The sequence below is a fragment of the Pituophis catenifer genome, unplaced genomic scaffold, assembly GCF_029215685.1.
Source record: "Pituophis catenifer annectens isolate HBS135680 unplaced genomic scaffold, rPitCat1.0.hap2 SCAF_8, whole genome shotgun sequence".
Classification (NCBI taxonomy): Eukaryota; Metazoa; Chordata; class Lepidosauria; order Squamata; family Colubridae; genus Pituophis; species Pituophis catenifer.
The window spans coordinates 39,949,633-39,965,887 of NW_027256888.1; the positions used below are offsets into that span (position 1 = coordinate 39,949,633).

General features: G+C 36.6%; 1 protein-coding gene across 1 annotated transcript in view; it reads right to left on the reverse strand.

Moving 5' to 3' along the window:
• FAT1 (FAT atypical cadherin 1) overlaps positions 1–16,255 on the reverse strand; it is a 153,015-nt gene that overhangs the window by 69,877 nt on the left and 66,883 nt on the right. Inside the window, exon 3 of the mRNA XM_070948256.1 lies at positions 11,616–11,930. Within this exon, the coding sequence (XP_070804357.1) occupies positions 11,616–11,930 (315 nt within the window). The remainder of the gene's footprint in view (positions 1–11,615; positions 11,931–16,255) is intronic.

A 16,255-nucleotide genomic window follows, 5' to 3' on the forward strand; every position in this document is an offset into this window, starting at 1 on the left:
CAGTTCTTTATTTGCTTACATATAGCAAACAGAATCTTGCCAGTCTAAACCCAGCCTAATGGATATAATCTGAAAGATTCTAGGGAGCGGCTATCCTTACTTTTATGCTCTGTCTCCTATCCAGCTCAGGGCTGTGTTACCTCTTGTCTCCCTTCCCTTTCTGGAATGTGCTCTCTTCTTTCTGGAAAATTGCTGTTTTACTGCAACCTATCAAGCCAGCTCCTGCTCCAGGGGCATCATTTCTTACACTGCTGTTGAAAGAAGTTCTTTCAGACTTGCAAAATTCTGTTAATGTAACTTTATAAAAAGTAGCTTTAGCTCATCTGGTTATGTTTGCTGTCTGGTCCACCTTGCAAGGTTAATATAGCTAATATAGTTAATTCATTCACTTATTTAATTTCTATTGCCGCGTATCTCCAATAAGTGACCCTGAACAGCAATAGCAGTTAGACTTCTATATTGCATCATAGTGCTTTATAGCCTTCTATAAGCAGTTTAGAGAGTCAGCATATTGTCCCCAACAATCTGGGTCTTCATTTTATCGATCTCGGAAGGATGGAAGGCTGAGTCAATCTTGAGTCAGTCAGAATCAAACTCCTGGCAGTCAGCAGTGAATTAGCTTGTAATACTGTATTCTGACTACTGTGCCAACATGGCTCTTAGCAATTAATTTTTTTAACAATATAGTACATGGAATATATGGCAGCTAACCCCCGGCGAGATTAGCTAAAATGTTTCCCAGGACATCTGCCTGCTGTTGGAAGTGCGGTTACAGCAATGGAACCTATTTTCACCAATGGTGGACCTGCCCGCAGGCGGTTAAATATTGGAAAAAAATACGGCAATGGATTTTGGAAATTACACAGATTAATTTGGAACTAAGACCTGACATTTTCCTATTGGGGGCAAAACCTTTGAATATTAAATCAGATATATGGTTCTTGTTGATTCACATTATCACTGCAGCAAGATTAGTGTATGCGCAGGAGTGGAAAAATCAATACTTACCGATAGATTTGAAAATAATATATAAAATTAATGAGTGTGCGGAATCAGATAGATTAACTAGATTGATCAATGGCAAAAAAGATTCAGAATTTTATAACAGTTGGAAAGTATGGTACGATTGGGTCCAGAAAAGGTGGGATAGAATAGATATATGATGATGTATATATATATATGGTGGCAAATATGTATGTATAAAGGAATGATTTTATACTTATGGACAATGTAATCATATTATACCATGGTGGCAGGATTGTATATTTTATTTGTGTATTAGTGCATAGAATATATTAATAAAAATTATTAAAAAAAAAAAAAAGAATATATGGCAGCTAAGAAAAAAAAAATCAGCAGAATCCTTCACAAATTTGGGGGCCGAAGCGTGGGCACAAAACCATATCTTCAAGGCCTTACAAAAGGCCATCAGAGTCAAGGTCATCCTCAACTCTGAAGGGAGAATGTTCCAGAGACAGGGGCTAAAGCATAGAAGGAATGTCTCCTACTTCCTGCCAACCAACATTCCTTGGCTATGGGAGCTGTAACATGTAAACCTGCTGGACCAAACTGTGTATTTTCACACAAGAGTCATTGATACTTAAGGAACTTACATAGTATAATACAATTTTCTTTTATTTTTGTAGGTAAGAAATGGCCAATGTCAGTTATATACCAGAATTGTAGTGTCTTTTTAAATATAAATAACTGGGTAGCAACAAGTATAGAAAATGTAAAAATGCATTTTTATCTATTCTGATAATTTAGTTAGCCAACTAGAGTTCCCAAACAGCAAGATAGGTGGTACATACATACAATAAATAAATAAATAAATAAATAAATAAATAAATAAATAAATAAATAAATAAATAAATGTCTATATTTGTTCTGTACTTTAAAATGCAACAAACTCAATAAACTCACTCAATAAATAAACTCAATAAATAAAATAACTAACTAACTAAATGTCTATATTTGTTCTGTACTTTAAAATGCAATAAACTCCATATTTTCCCAATGTTTTCTGGAATAATTGCAATGTCAAGTTTAAAATTGCCTTTGTGTTCTTTGATTCAAGTGATGAATCTTCCAGTTACACTTTAAATAGTATTTTTTAATGTAGGCAAGAGTGCACCGGCAAATATAATACTATAAAAGCAAGGGCACTGGATTTCCACCTTAGTTTCATGACTAAATGGAAAAATTAGGATTCTTTAAACATATGACAATATCGTTTGGTTCCTAAAAATAGTGAAATCACGATTCCCATTTGTCCAAAGTAAACATTTTGGGCCTTTCGGGACTGCATCTAATCCTAGAATCATGAACTGCTCTAACTGAATATAAATTGTATTTTCTTTCTCCATGTCCACTAAACTGAAATGAAACGTAACATTTTGGACAAAATACTGGCAAATTATGAACCTTTGAATTATTTTTTAAATTAACTGGAATATGACAATAATATAAGATTTTTTTTAAAAAAATAGATTTTTCAAATTATCAAAACAAGGAGAAAAGTTTATGAAGGTTTTGACTGAGGATAGTCAAATTAACCCAAAAACACCAAAATATTCAGGATAGATTACTTAGTTATTTGTCCACAGGAACAATATAATTGTTGCTACTGAGTAGTACAATTTAATTAACTTTGAAGCATTTTAACCTGCAATTGGTTGATAACCTTATCCAAGATAAGAATGCATTCTGCAGAGAAGTACGACCATATACCAAAATAGAGATGGCAACATTTAAACAGAAATTTTAAAATCAATTAGTTCTTAGCCCTCTGGAATACAGTGTGTACACACATTCATGAAACTTTGGGCTTAGGAGAGTGGAGAGATCCAAATAAAAGTCCAAATCTTCTATACACCAAATTAGGTAACCTGATCCACTGGCCCAACCTACTTCACACAGTACATTTGTTTTAAGAGTCACTATATAAGCAAATTTGATCATTTAGAGAAGAAGCAGAATATAATTGTAAGGTAAATGAAAAAAAATGGTTGTGAATTTAAGTATGCATTGCATTATGGGGATGGGCAATAAATATTTCTGGGAGAAATCATGCATTAAACCCGTGATGGCGAACCTATAGCATGCGTGCAAGAAGTGGCACACAGCGCCCTCTCTGTGAGCAAGCGAGCCATCACCCCAGTTCAGCTATGCTGCACATGTGTGCGCGCCTTCTGCCGGCCAGCTGGTCTTCAGGGTTCTGCTGGGCATGTATGAGGGCAGGGCATGTGCGGGGGGGCACTGTGTGCACATGGGGGCCACATGTACATGTGCAGAGGGCATGTGGGGGGCATGCACACATGCATGGGGGTGGGGTGCATGCGCAGGGGCCACACGTGCATTGCATTTTGGGGGTTTGGGCACGCAACTTTGGGCACTCAGTCCAGAAAAGGTAGCCATCACTGCACTAAGCTGCCCAGTCCCTTGTGAGATGGAGATCATATTAAGTTTAATGGGGATTTAAAAATGCATCTTTTTTTAAATAAAAGAAAATAGTTTGACTATTATATCTAGTTTGAAACACAAATGGTGCAGATTTGTTTTCTCTTTCAGGGTTCTTTCTTTGAATACCAAAATATAAACAAAGAATTAATGATGACATATAGTTTGATTTCGCTGCGCACTCAAGACCCTACTGTTCCGCCAGGCTGGGTTAGCAATATAATTTTAAATTGGATGTTTTAAATTTTTGGGGTTTTAAATTAAGCCAAATTTATTTAATATTTTTAAATTATTTTAAATTGATGTTTATTCTGTTTTTAATTAGGCTGTACACCGCCCTGAGTCCTTCGGGAGAAGGGCGGTATAGAAATAAAATTATTATTATTATTATTATTATTATTGACCAGGGCTGTGGTCATCTTCAGTTTGGCTAAATACTTGGATAGCTTCAAATAAGACAGAGAAAGGAACATGACATTGGTCCTGTCTTTTTTTCCCCTCTGACTTCCATACATTCAGCTGGAGAGTGTAAGGAAAGCAAACTGTTTAAAATTCTAAATCACGAAGGAAAAATGTCTGAGTTGAAATAAACGTGTGTAGTTTTCCTTTAGCCTCATGGTTTCAGACTTTGTCCAGGCTAAAGTTCCTTCATGCCTCCAGCTAAAATGTGGACACAGCTTTCCCATTTATCATTAAATTGCCCTTTTGCACTATTAACTATGCTGAGTCTCTAATTAAAAAGTGTTTTTAATAGACTGGTATGGAACATTCACAAAATAGTAAGGAAATAACAAGAATAGGCTCTCATCAGCTGTATTTTACAGCCTGAAAGATAATTATAAGACAGCATTTGGATATACTTTGTCTGTCTTTTTGACCTCTATACTTCTGGCAGGGCTATTTTTTGATTTCTAACAGATTGGACATCAATTAACATATTCCACCATCTGGCACCATCTATGTTAACACTTCATCTTAAGGCTGTCTAAGAACATTCTTCAAAATCTACTCTTTCCCTGCATTTTTATATACTTATTCTTGGAATTAGTTCCAACTAGACAGACATGGTGAAAATACATAATGCAAAAATCTATTCTATGGAATATATAGCAGTGTCAACATTAAATGTAGCATACTTTACTTACAAGTATAGTTGTTCCCTTCTATATGCACAAACACATAGCAAAAGAGAGAGATAATGGTATATTATAAAGCTGATCGAGTTATAGAACTACAGTTTTCTTAAAACAGTTTTAGAATTGCCAGTTACAGAATTTCCTTTAAATGGAAAGTTGAAAAGCCAGAGATACATTCCTGGAAACCCATTTTAGAATGTTCTCCATTTTAAGCATGAATAGTTCTATTAGGTTATACAGCTTAACTGGAATTTAAGTAAATTCTATTGTAACACTTATTGGAAAATTTAAACAAGACTGCATTCTACAGCCTTAAAACAAATTAGAACAATTATAGGGCAAAAATGCAAGTATTCTTGAGATAATGTCATTTCAACCACCGATGAGGTGGTTCTGCCCCAGGCGCCTGATGGACCTGGATAGGTTCCAGACGGAGCTTGGGCCATTTCCTGAGGCTCTGGCTCATGGATCGACTGAAGACCTAGTGGCCGCCTGGGATAGGGCAGCCACTGGAGCTTTGGACCGGATCGTGCCTTTGTAGCCTCTGACCCGGCGCCAGTCTCACCTGGCTCCTTGGTTCACCAAGGAGCTGAGGGAGATGAAGTGCCGGAAAAGACGCCTGGAGAGCAGTTGGAGGACCAGTTGCTCTGAATCCGACCGAACACTGGTAAGGTCTTATATTAAGACCTACCTGGTGGCGATAAAAGCGGCAAAATGTAATTATTTTTCCACTCTTATTGCATCATCAGATAATCGTCCGGCCGCCCTGTTTAGGGTGACCCGCTCCCTGCTCCACCAGGAAGCGCAGGAGGACCCCTTGGAGGCTAGACCGAGGACTTTGCACAGTATCTGTATGACAAAATCGCTCAGATTCGGGAACGCCTGGACTCTGACAGGATAGATTCAGGGGGGATGATGAAGGCAGGTCTTGAGAATATTATCTGGGAAGAGTTTGATTCTGTAACTCCCGAAGACGTGGACAGGATACTGGGTAGACTGAGTGCGGCCACATGTTTATTGGACCCTCCTGGTTGGTGCTGGCTTCTCGGGAGGTTACGCGAGGCTGGCTCTAGGGGATTATAAATGCTTCTTTGAGTGAGGGTGTCTTTCCCGCCACCTTGAAAGAGGCAGTGGTGAGACCTCTCCTCAAGCCTTCCCTGGACCCGGCAGTGTTGGCTAATTATCGTCCAGTCTCCAACCTTCACTTTGTTGTGAAGGTTATTGAGAGTGTGGTAGCACGACAGCTCCCTCAGTACCTGGATGAATTGGCTTATCTGGATCCATTCCAGTCGGGCTTCAGGCCTGGGTACAGCACAGAAACGGCATTGGTCGCATTGGTGGATGATCTCTGGAGGGCTCGGGACAGGAGTTGTTCCCCTGTCCTGGTCCTATTAGACCTCTCAGCGGCTTTTGATACCATCGACCATGGTATCATGCTGTACCGGTTGGAAGAGTTAGGGGTGGGGGGCACCGTGTTGCGGTGGTTCTCCTTTCTATCCGACCGGTCGCAGTTTGTGTTGGCAGGGGGACAGAGGTCGACCCAAGGCCCCTTGTATGTGGGGTGCCACAAGGGTCGGTCCTCTCGCCCCTTCTGTTCAACATTTATGTGAAGCCACTGGGTGAGATCATCCGTGGTTTCGGGGTGAAGTACCACCAGCATGCTGATGACACTCAGCTGTACATCTCCACCCTGGACTACCCCAATGATGCCCTTGAAATGCTGTCCCGGTGCCTAGAGGCTGTATGGATCTGGATGGGGAGAAACAGACTCAGGCCCAACCCATCCAAGACCGAGTGGCTGTGGTTTCTTAGGGTGCCATCGATCAAACAGTGTCGACTGGCCGCCCCCAGGGGAAGAGCCTTCTCTGTGGAAGCACCTGCCATCTGGAACGAGCTCCCCCCGGAGATACGGAGTATTTCAGACCTGCGCGCTTTCCGCCGTGCCCTCAAAACATTCCTATTCCAGCAGGCCGGCCTGGCCTAACCTCTTTTTTAAACTGTTTTTAAATTTTAAATTTGTCTTATAAATTTGGGCTGCTTTAAATTTTGTTTTCTGGGCCAAATTATTTAATTGTATTTTAATGGTTTTTAAATTTTGTATTTATGTGTTTTTATCTTGTGGCTGTTCACCGCCCTGAGTCCTTCGGGAGTAGGGCGGTATACAAATTTAATAAATAATAATATAATAATAAAATTTCTATAACGGTATATCTGTTGCCTTATCTTTTAAAAAAAGTTTTCCTTAACTGAATATGCATTATAAATAGGCTTAATGAGTTACAACCTCAATCATACTGACATCCAAAGGGCTGTCCTAAAGTATAATTTGTGAATGAATAAGTGAGTAACAGTGCCCTATGGGTAGCAGATGGCACACCTATTTAGCACAAAGTCAATAAAGTACATGTTGGCAAACTTGTTTGATTGGTATGTTTGTCAAGGAAGTCTCCAGGACTTCATGTGCTAGATCAAAGGTTACCATTTTAGCTCATACTTGGTATTTTGCTGTAACCGTCACTATGTTATCAGCTGTCAGGAAACACTAGAATTGGTTTCAGCAAAACTACAAAGTACCGGCATTAGAGTGCATATGTGCCTGTACTAGACTACTTCCTCAGTCTCTAAGCAGCATTAAGATGTTAAGATAATGAATCTTCAGATTTTGCAAGAATTAGACTTTTAAGTCATATAATGCCACATGAGAAGATGGATCCAGACACTGGCTTGCTGCCCAAGAACAGAACATAGTAAAACTAACATTTGGAGTATAACAAAAGGAACTAGCCACTCATAGCTTTACCCACTCACTACAAAAGTCTGTTTATGGGCACTTTATATATTTTATATGAATTTTCAAACAGCGAATAAGAATTTAATTACATAGAATTTAAATTAATTTGGTTATTTTAAAAATAAAAGATGTCTTGTTCACAGTACTGTAAATATTGTTTTCTTGAAAGGAAAAAGCAGACATTTATAAAATTATAAATTGAACAACTTTTAATAAATATTTACTTTCAAATAAAAATGCCAGCTGAGGGCAACATTTTTGGAAGGATAAGATTTCAACTAGGTGATACCTATATAGTTTTGAAAAGTCCTTGACCGATTGGACAAAATTTCAATGTTTTATTTCTTTACTAACATATTAGTTTTTGTTTTAGGATGAATCCCCCACATAACTTTTAAGCAAGTGTTGTGTTAGAGGACTTGTTTTATGAATTAAGTCACTTAAATTGACTTTATTTCAATAGTTATGCTTTAAAGCTAAAATAATATATTTCAATATTCAACTGATTTTTGTCTTGATGTTCATTTCAAAGAAAAAAACCAGCTTGTTTTAGAAAAATAAACCCCACTTTGATACCATTATTTATTATATAGGCTTAGGTCATTGATTTAAAAAGAAGGAATTGATGGCAAGCCATGAATGCTTTGCTGATCAGCATGACTGACTTCTACATAATTTGTTCTACAAGTTGTGGTTAAAACAAATCCTTGTTTCCCGTGATAGGAAAAATGCAGCCATTTATACCTTTTGGCAAATTTAATTCTAAAACTAATCTATTGATCACTTGTACTGCTTACCAAAGCAAATTATATATTATTTAACCAAAAGTACAATTCAACCCATATTTCAATTTCCCCATCTGTTCTACAATTATATACAGAAGTTCTGATGAGACTTTATGTGAAATTTCTTTAGTCTCAGTTTCTCCCCACTCATATACTATTCTGTTGCTTAATTTCCATTTGGTTAAATTAAAAAGGACTAGGAAACAGGAAAGCTCAAAGATAAAGAACAAATGTAGTTGATGGCTATTTTTAATCTATTTGATTATTTCATTGTGTTTGAGAATCAAGATCATCTGACTTTGAGATTTGTTTGTTTCTTAACAAGAAAGGCACATACTTGAACAAAATGCACCATATGGCTTAGTAAAATAAAGCTCATCTAGATGAAATATTTTTATTTTTCCACTTTTATTATTTGAAACTAGTAAACTGTATTGCCAAATTATCTAGTAAGACAATAGACAATATATAAGACTTCTGGTCTAACGAAAAACTCAGGCAATATTAGAATATGCAAATTAAAAGGTAGATTTCCTTGAAGACAAAGTGTAGGTTGTACAGTACATGCGTCCTGAGTCTGGGCAAGAGAAGAGAAAATATTTGCCTTGGGCAAAACTAATTCTTAAAACTAAGTCCTAAATACCGTTCTAGGTTAAACTGCCCACCTAGCTGATGTTAGCAGATCCTCCAAAACCAAGTAAGTCTTTGGAAATTGAAATCTTTGGAACTTGCTTGCAGACTTTCTAAGTCTCTTTACCCAGTCTCCAGATGACTCACCACAGTGTTGGCCAGGAGAGTTGATAGCAGAAATATGATAAATTATCTGCTGTTATACCTTGCATTTTAGATGCTGGCAATCTAAAGTTAATTCAAAATAGTAATAAATCCTTTAAATTTATGAGAATCTTGTGAGAAGCTGATTACCAACAGCTTCATATCTTTGCTAAAAATATACTAGGTTAGTCTGTTCATAAAAGGAGGAGAACGCCATGTAATAATTGTTAAAATACATAATAAAATACATTATTTAGTAAATGTATATGGGGGAGCTTTCCCCTCCCCAAATGATAACTCTAATCCTGAACAGGTTGCTGAAGCGAGACTAACTGGTAAATGGACTAATCATATATCCTTTTAAGATCTTTTACCCATCGTTGGTAAATGGAATAATAATTAACAAAATATGAAGATATTGTTATCAGTATGATACAGATAATTCCACTGTTATTATACTGGAAAGATTTGAAACTTACACTGGATTCTATAATGTTCTCAATCACATTTAACCAATCTATGCTTGAATTAGATTTTCTGCTCTCTAATTGAGTGTCTATTTATTAGAAACAGTGCAGCCTCTGACTGCATTGTGTAATAAGAGGTAACCTTTAAAAACCGTTCAGAATTGGCAGCTGATCCCAGGATAACCATAATCTTATTAATTAAAGCTGATATTTATCCCTATTATACCTGTACTGTGTCAATGCAATGACTCCCATTCCATTTATGAAAGCAGCATGATTTACTTCCAAGGATTAAGTGCTGTTCTATTGTACTACCTGGAAGATTGCATTTTCCTATATGCATCTTTAAACTTCATACTCCAAACACTCCAACAAGATTCAGGGAAACAACTACTAGAATCAAAAATGGTACTTTAGTTATTGCATATTTTTGCATATTACATAAACATGGCATAATGTGCACTTTCTTATGTGTTATGGGTTGATACGCTGATCTGAAAATTGTGTTTTGTCTGTTTAAATTCAGTTTATTTTTTTAAACTAAAAACTCTAGGGAAATGCTACCTAAGGGAGCCAGCAAAAGATTCGCCCATGCCATATCACCAACGTGACTATATGTTGAGGCACATTGAATGCTGTTATCTTCCCACAGAAGTGGTACTTATTTATCTACTTGCATTTGCATGCTTTCAAAAGGGTAGTGTTCTGACTGAGGCTTCCCAAGAGCATGAAACAAACTCCTTTTCCCCGAGAAAAACCCGTTTTATTATTGTCCTGTGAATTCTGCTCATTCACAACTGGCAAAGTCTTTAAGGAGAGGATTTACGGTCACAGACCTTATCTGGCTTGGAGAGCTGACAGGCCAATATCTGCAGAACTTGGCACAAACCAATTAGTGAACCAAATGTCTCCTGCAAACTCCACTCCCCTTTCGTTCCTCTTTTATTTTCTCTGGGAGGGGCCATTCAACATCTGGCCTTACTCCCAAGTTGACCCCTGTTCTTTATTTGTTCCCTTCGTCTGGCAACTCTGCACATACGCACATTGGGAACAGGCTCCAGCTGTTCATCTGCCTCATTGATGTCTGACTCTGAAGACATACAGCTCTGGCCCCCTCTCTGCCTGTGACACAGAGGACTGGCCCATGTTCCTCCTCACTGTCCGAATCTGCTGCCAGCTCTGCTGGCAGGCCACAACAACTAGGTTGGCAGGATCTGGGGTAAGAATGGGAGCTCACCTTGTCTCATGGTGCTTGAATCTCAAACTGCCAACCTTTCGGTCCCGAGCCCAGTATCTTAACTGCTAGTCTACCACTCTCTAAACTAAACTGAACTGAACACAGTAGTTATTATAGGACAATTATATGGCAAATAAAAATAAATTTTATCATTCACAATCAAGAATGCACAACAGCACACATTTCAGCTCAAGATACTTTTTTATATAGGAATCTAGCAAAATTTATTGGTACTAGGCAAATGCATCTACAATTAGAGCAGTTTGGCTCCAGTCCATAGAGAATTAGTCATTTTTGATGCATATTGCAACGTAATGATTGCAGCCTCCAGGTAATTAACAAACCTCTTCTTCACTTGAATTCAAGTGGTTCATATGGCTGAGCTGTTCTCTTTAGAGAAGCTTAAATCAAAGTCTTTTACTTTTCATGTGGCACTTTCATTATAATAATGAAATAAATTGATTTCATTTCTTAAAATTCAAGGAAGCGGAATAAATAATGTGTGCAAAACCTTCCTTCAATGAATTTGACCCCCAGTAGAAGACAAAGTACATTCAGAAAAGAATAACAGAGGTGTTAAAAGATAAAAACACTATTAAATCAAGCTCAACTGCTGATGACGTTGTGGATATATATAATTTTTATTAAAATATTGTCATCACATCAATGAACTGCTAGGTTAGCAGAAGCTGGGACAAGTAACGGGACCTCACCCCGTTATGCGGCACTAGGGATTCGAGCAGCTGAACTGCCGATCTTTCGATCGACAAGCTCAGCGTCTTAGCCACTGAGCCATCACATCCCTTTAGTTTTGCCGTACCAGTCCTAATATTATTCACATATTTTTCATACAGGTACATATAATGTCTCCGTCTCAAATGATTTTCTGCAGTTTAAATTCTATTTAACAATCCAAAGAATCAATTTACTGTAAAGTTCACAAAATAATATCTGCCAACTACTTACCAGTTTTAGGATTTATGTGAAAGAATCCTTGTGGATTTCCACTACTAATCTTGTAAGTGAGCTTTTCATTAGAGCTTGAATCTGAATCAAAGGCTTCAATCTGGATGATTGAAATGTCCTTGGGCGAATTTTCCATAACTTCTGGGTAATAAACGGGCTGCGTAGTTTGTGGAGCATTGTCATTAACATCCCCAACTTCTATGTAGATTTCAATGAATGAAGACAGAGGAATAACACCTTGGTCTGTTGCATAAACAGTTAGCCAGTAATGAGAAGTAGTCTCTCGATCAAGCAGATCAACAGTGAATATTGTACCTGTTTAGAAAGAGATTAAAAAAGATGAAAACTTTTGTATGAAGTATCAGAACTAACTTTGTAAGTTTTTAAATGCTTTTTCCCTATAGGACAGGTCAAAATTATTTTTGCTACTCTGTAAAGAAAAAAAAACAGCTTCCTATATTTATATAAAGTATAATGTTTAAGCCAGTTAATTACAGATGGGAAGTAAAATTCAAATCTTGTTTAGTTATTATGAATCAGCATTATAAGAAAGAAAAACCAGCACAATTAAATGTACATATAATTGTCTATATCAAATATATCCCAAATAATATCTGAGCGGCAATGTTGCCTAAGCTATCAACACAGTTGATCCATTTCACTTGCAAAAACAGGAAATAAGTACCTTAATGTGTAGTAGTACTATAAACAGGTTGCATACCCTGGTTAATTCTCATCAGTTCTTTAGGAGAATTACAAGCTTGTGAGGAAATAGTCCCTTGCATTTCTCGGCCATGGCTAACAATTATAGCCAAAAAGCCGATTAACGTACTATGTTAACATGAATGTCATCTGTGTTTCTTCTCACAGAAAGGAACCTATGAACTTCAATCTTTCCCCTTACTATTATCCTATTGATCAGATTTAAACAATACCTGTTCAGATGCATTAATGATAAGGCTGGAACTGAGTACTGTATTTCAATGAACTCAATCCAAAATCATAGGAACTGTTTAGTGAAACCCTGCACTGATTGACAGGTAAAGCGGATAAAGAACCTAAAGTTTAGGCACTGGGAAATGTGCTCTCCTCTCAGGACACTTTGACCCAAGATGAGGATAGCTGCCACTTTTTGGCTGTCCAGAAGCTTGTAAAAACTGTGTCCTAGACCAACGGCTCTCAACCTTTTGGGCACCAAAGACTGGTTCCATGGAGAGGTTTTTCCCACGGATCAGAGGGGGTGTGCTTTCCTGTGCTGCATGCATCCAGTGGATGGGGCTTTGCTTGTTTGTGTGACCCAGTTTCTGGCATGCCATGGATCTGTTGGGGCCCCTGTTCTAGACAGCGTTTGGGCCTTTGGTGCTGCAGTCTTCCAAGAACTGGGATTACAGACTTCTTGCGAAAATTATATAGAGCTGAAGGTGGAGTTTGAAGACACCGGACAATGTTGATTTTGCTTTCATTGGGGAATGTGACTTTTGTGGGATGTTTCTAATTTACAATATTACATTATGTGGTGTAATTCTGGTTTGTGTCAGATCCAGAATTACAAGAGATTTTGCCAATTTAATATAAATTGACCTAAATAAAAGAAATTTATTTTGGAAGATGGACTTTGCATATTTCTTTTTTGAATGCGTTTCATCGCTTGGAAACCTGATATATGTACAGTATTTCTGTTATTTTATGCAGTATTACTACTACTGTATTGGCTATGTGATGGCTGCTTCCATAAAAGATAAAACTGACTACAGCAGTTTACAAATGTACAAATTAAATAAAAGTCAATAAATTAAACCACACATTCAGAAGATCTGGCTACACCCATACATTAACAACTAACCATTCTCCATATTTGGTTTTCACTATGCTTCTTCGGCGCTTCAATCCCAACATAGCAACACCAAAAAAGAATTAATGATCTTATTGATTAATATATTTTAAGTATTCCCAATTCCAAAAAAGTCTGACCATCATGTACTATATTGAGCTATACTATGACAGGACTTTTGGTCACCAAGATTTCAAATCTTTTTTCTCTTTTTCATTCCTTGCTATCTCTTTCCCATGAAAGCATATTTGAAAAAGAAAAAAGAACAGGCTATCTAATACAAAGACAGAACAAGGATAATAAGCACCAGGATTAACTCACTACAAGCCAACATTGACTCTGAAAGGATGCCTGGTTCAATTCAACCACAAAAACTTTTTAAAAATTGTTTCTAACCCTATCTCGTTTACTTAAAAAAACTTTACTTAAAAAAAGATAACCAATTATTATACTTAGTTATAAATAGGTTTAATTTGAATTCAGTTTCAAATGTTATTTTAAAAATGTCTGAATTACCACCAGATGTCACTGCAGAAAACATTTATAAAAGTAATAGTGATGAAAAATATGAAAAGCAAGTAAGACGGGTAGTAACAGAAATTTGTATCCTGAACATATTTTCATTTTTGTTCTTCATGCAAAAATGATCCAATTTTATTAGAGAAAAAACTGCTAATTGCTTTGAATCATGCAAAGCCAAGTTATTAAAGCAGGTCAAATTGTCATTTATGTAACACAGCCAATTCAAATTAATACTTGCATATTTTAATCACCATCTACTGTAGACTGCAAAACAGAAAAGCCTTTACATCGTACATACAATATAGATGTATTATCACTAATATATTATACTGTCAGATTTTATTTTCCTTTAGAAATTCTACAAGAAGACTTAGAAAAAAGAAGAGCATTTCAGAGATAATTGAAGCTAGCAGGTATTGTCTGAATGAACTTGAGGGAACTATGTTACAATGTCTATCAGCAGACCAGTGAAGAAATTATCACCTCTTTGATATCCAAAATATTTCCAGACAAATTTTCCAGTCCAGTCGATTTGCAATTTTTTTGTAATTAATTTCTCCCTGCATAATAGAGAAAGTAATGTGGCATAAGAGATCTTAACTGACAGGAAGAATGTGCTATATGCATGCCAGAACATCTCTTGAACTTCACTTTGATCAGAAAGAGTAGGGTAGCAACTAATTTTCCAGCTAATTTTATTAAAAGGAATAAGCATACATAAGCTTAGTTGGAAAAGGTTGTACCAGACTCCTCCAGGTTTTTTTTTCTTTGTCGCAGTTCTTCTAGTCTAGTGTTTACAATTTGATCTTATCAGTGATTCCGGCTTTATCCTGAGAAAGCCAAGTCATGTTGTAACCCAGCCAACCCAGTTGAATCTTGCACAGAAACTAAAGATGATTCACCTTAGCAACAGACCCTGCCAATTATGTACTGACAAATAGCAACACCCATGATGTTATTTTATGCAGAAGAGTGGGAAATATTCAGTTGGAAAGATCCATACGATCAGCCTTATCCAAACATTTCTAATATTCAAACCTATATATTATAGCAAGTTGCAATGGTACCTCAAATTTATAGTGGAGCTTAAAAGTTTGTGAACCCTTTTCAATATTTCTGCATGTATATGACCTACTATGTCAGATGTTCCCCAGACAATTCTCAAAACTTGATAAAAAGAATCCAATTGAATTAGTCAAAAACATACTTGTTCACTGATTTATTAAGGAACATAATTCAACCCTTAATACTGACTTGGAATCTCACTATATAGGCAGCACTAACTCATAGCATTTCATGATATTTTCTTTTACTCCAAAATAAACTTACTGTTTAGAGCAAGGTTTTTCTTTTTCTTTTATGTACACTGAGAGCATATGCACCAAGACAAATTTCTTGTGTGTCCAATCACACTTGGCCAATAAAGAATTCTATTCTATTCCATTCTATTTAATCTGAAGGAAAGTTTAATCTGAAGGTTTATATACATATAAGTATATATTGGGAATGCAAATAAAGGCCTTGTCAGTTAAAGGAGAAGATGGAAGAAATGATGGGTAGAATGCAAGAAAATACACAGAATGAAGAAATCAAAGAGTTACAGTTTAGCTGGCTCCAAAAGCTGTTGATCCTATAATTGCATCTTAAAATGGAAGATTCCCAGGATGTCTGGCAGAAGCAAAGAATTCTGTGACTCCTTTTTAATGACACCTAGCTTATGAGGTATATGATTGTTGTAACATGGTACTTCAGAAAGAAATTTAGTATTAAATGCCAAGTTAATAATTATTTTATGTCAACTTTTGTCTCCTACTGACTGCATAGACAAATGTTCATTAGAATTTTACTGAATTGACTCTAGTAAAATAATAATTTGCAACTCTTGCAAGGACATGCCAGTAATTCCATCCATTCCATCTACTTTCATCAACCCGTCCTAACCTTAACCAAACTTACTTCAAATGCCCAAATAACAATGATCATTGTTTCAAAGCAGTGGCCTGTTTTTATTTGGTCCAGGAATCATTTATTGATTCTTCACTGTATTCTTAGTAAGTGTCTCTAACTCTATCTTTCTCAGGCTCCTTTGTCATACTACACACTTGTTTCAACTCTTTGTAATCTGTTCTGACCCTGTGAAAACATGGATCCAAAATCATATTAATCCGTTGGCACAGAATTATTCCAATGTTCTTAAATGCAACATATTTCATTGTTTTACAACAACTACAACTAAAGGAAGCCAGTCTACAATAGAAGCACAAATCCTTAGCATACAATAACTACT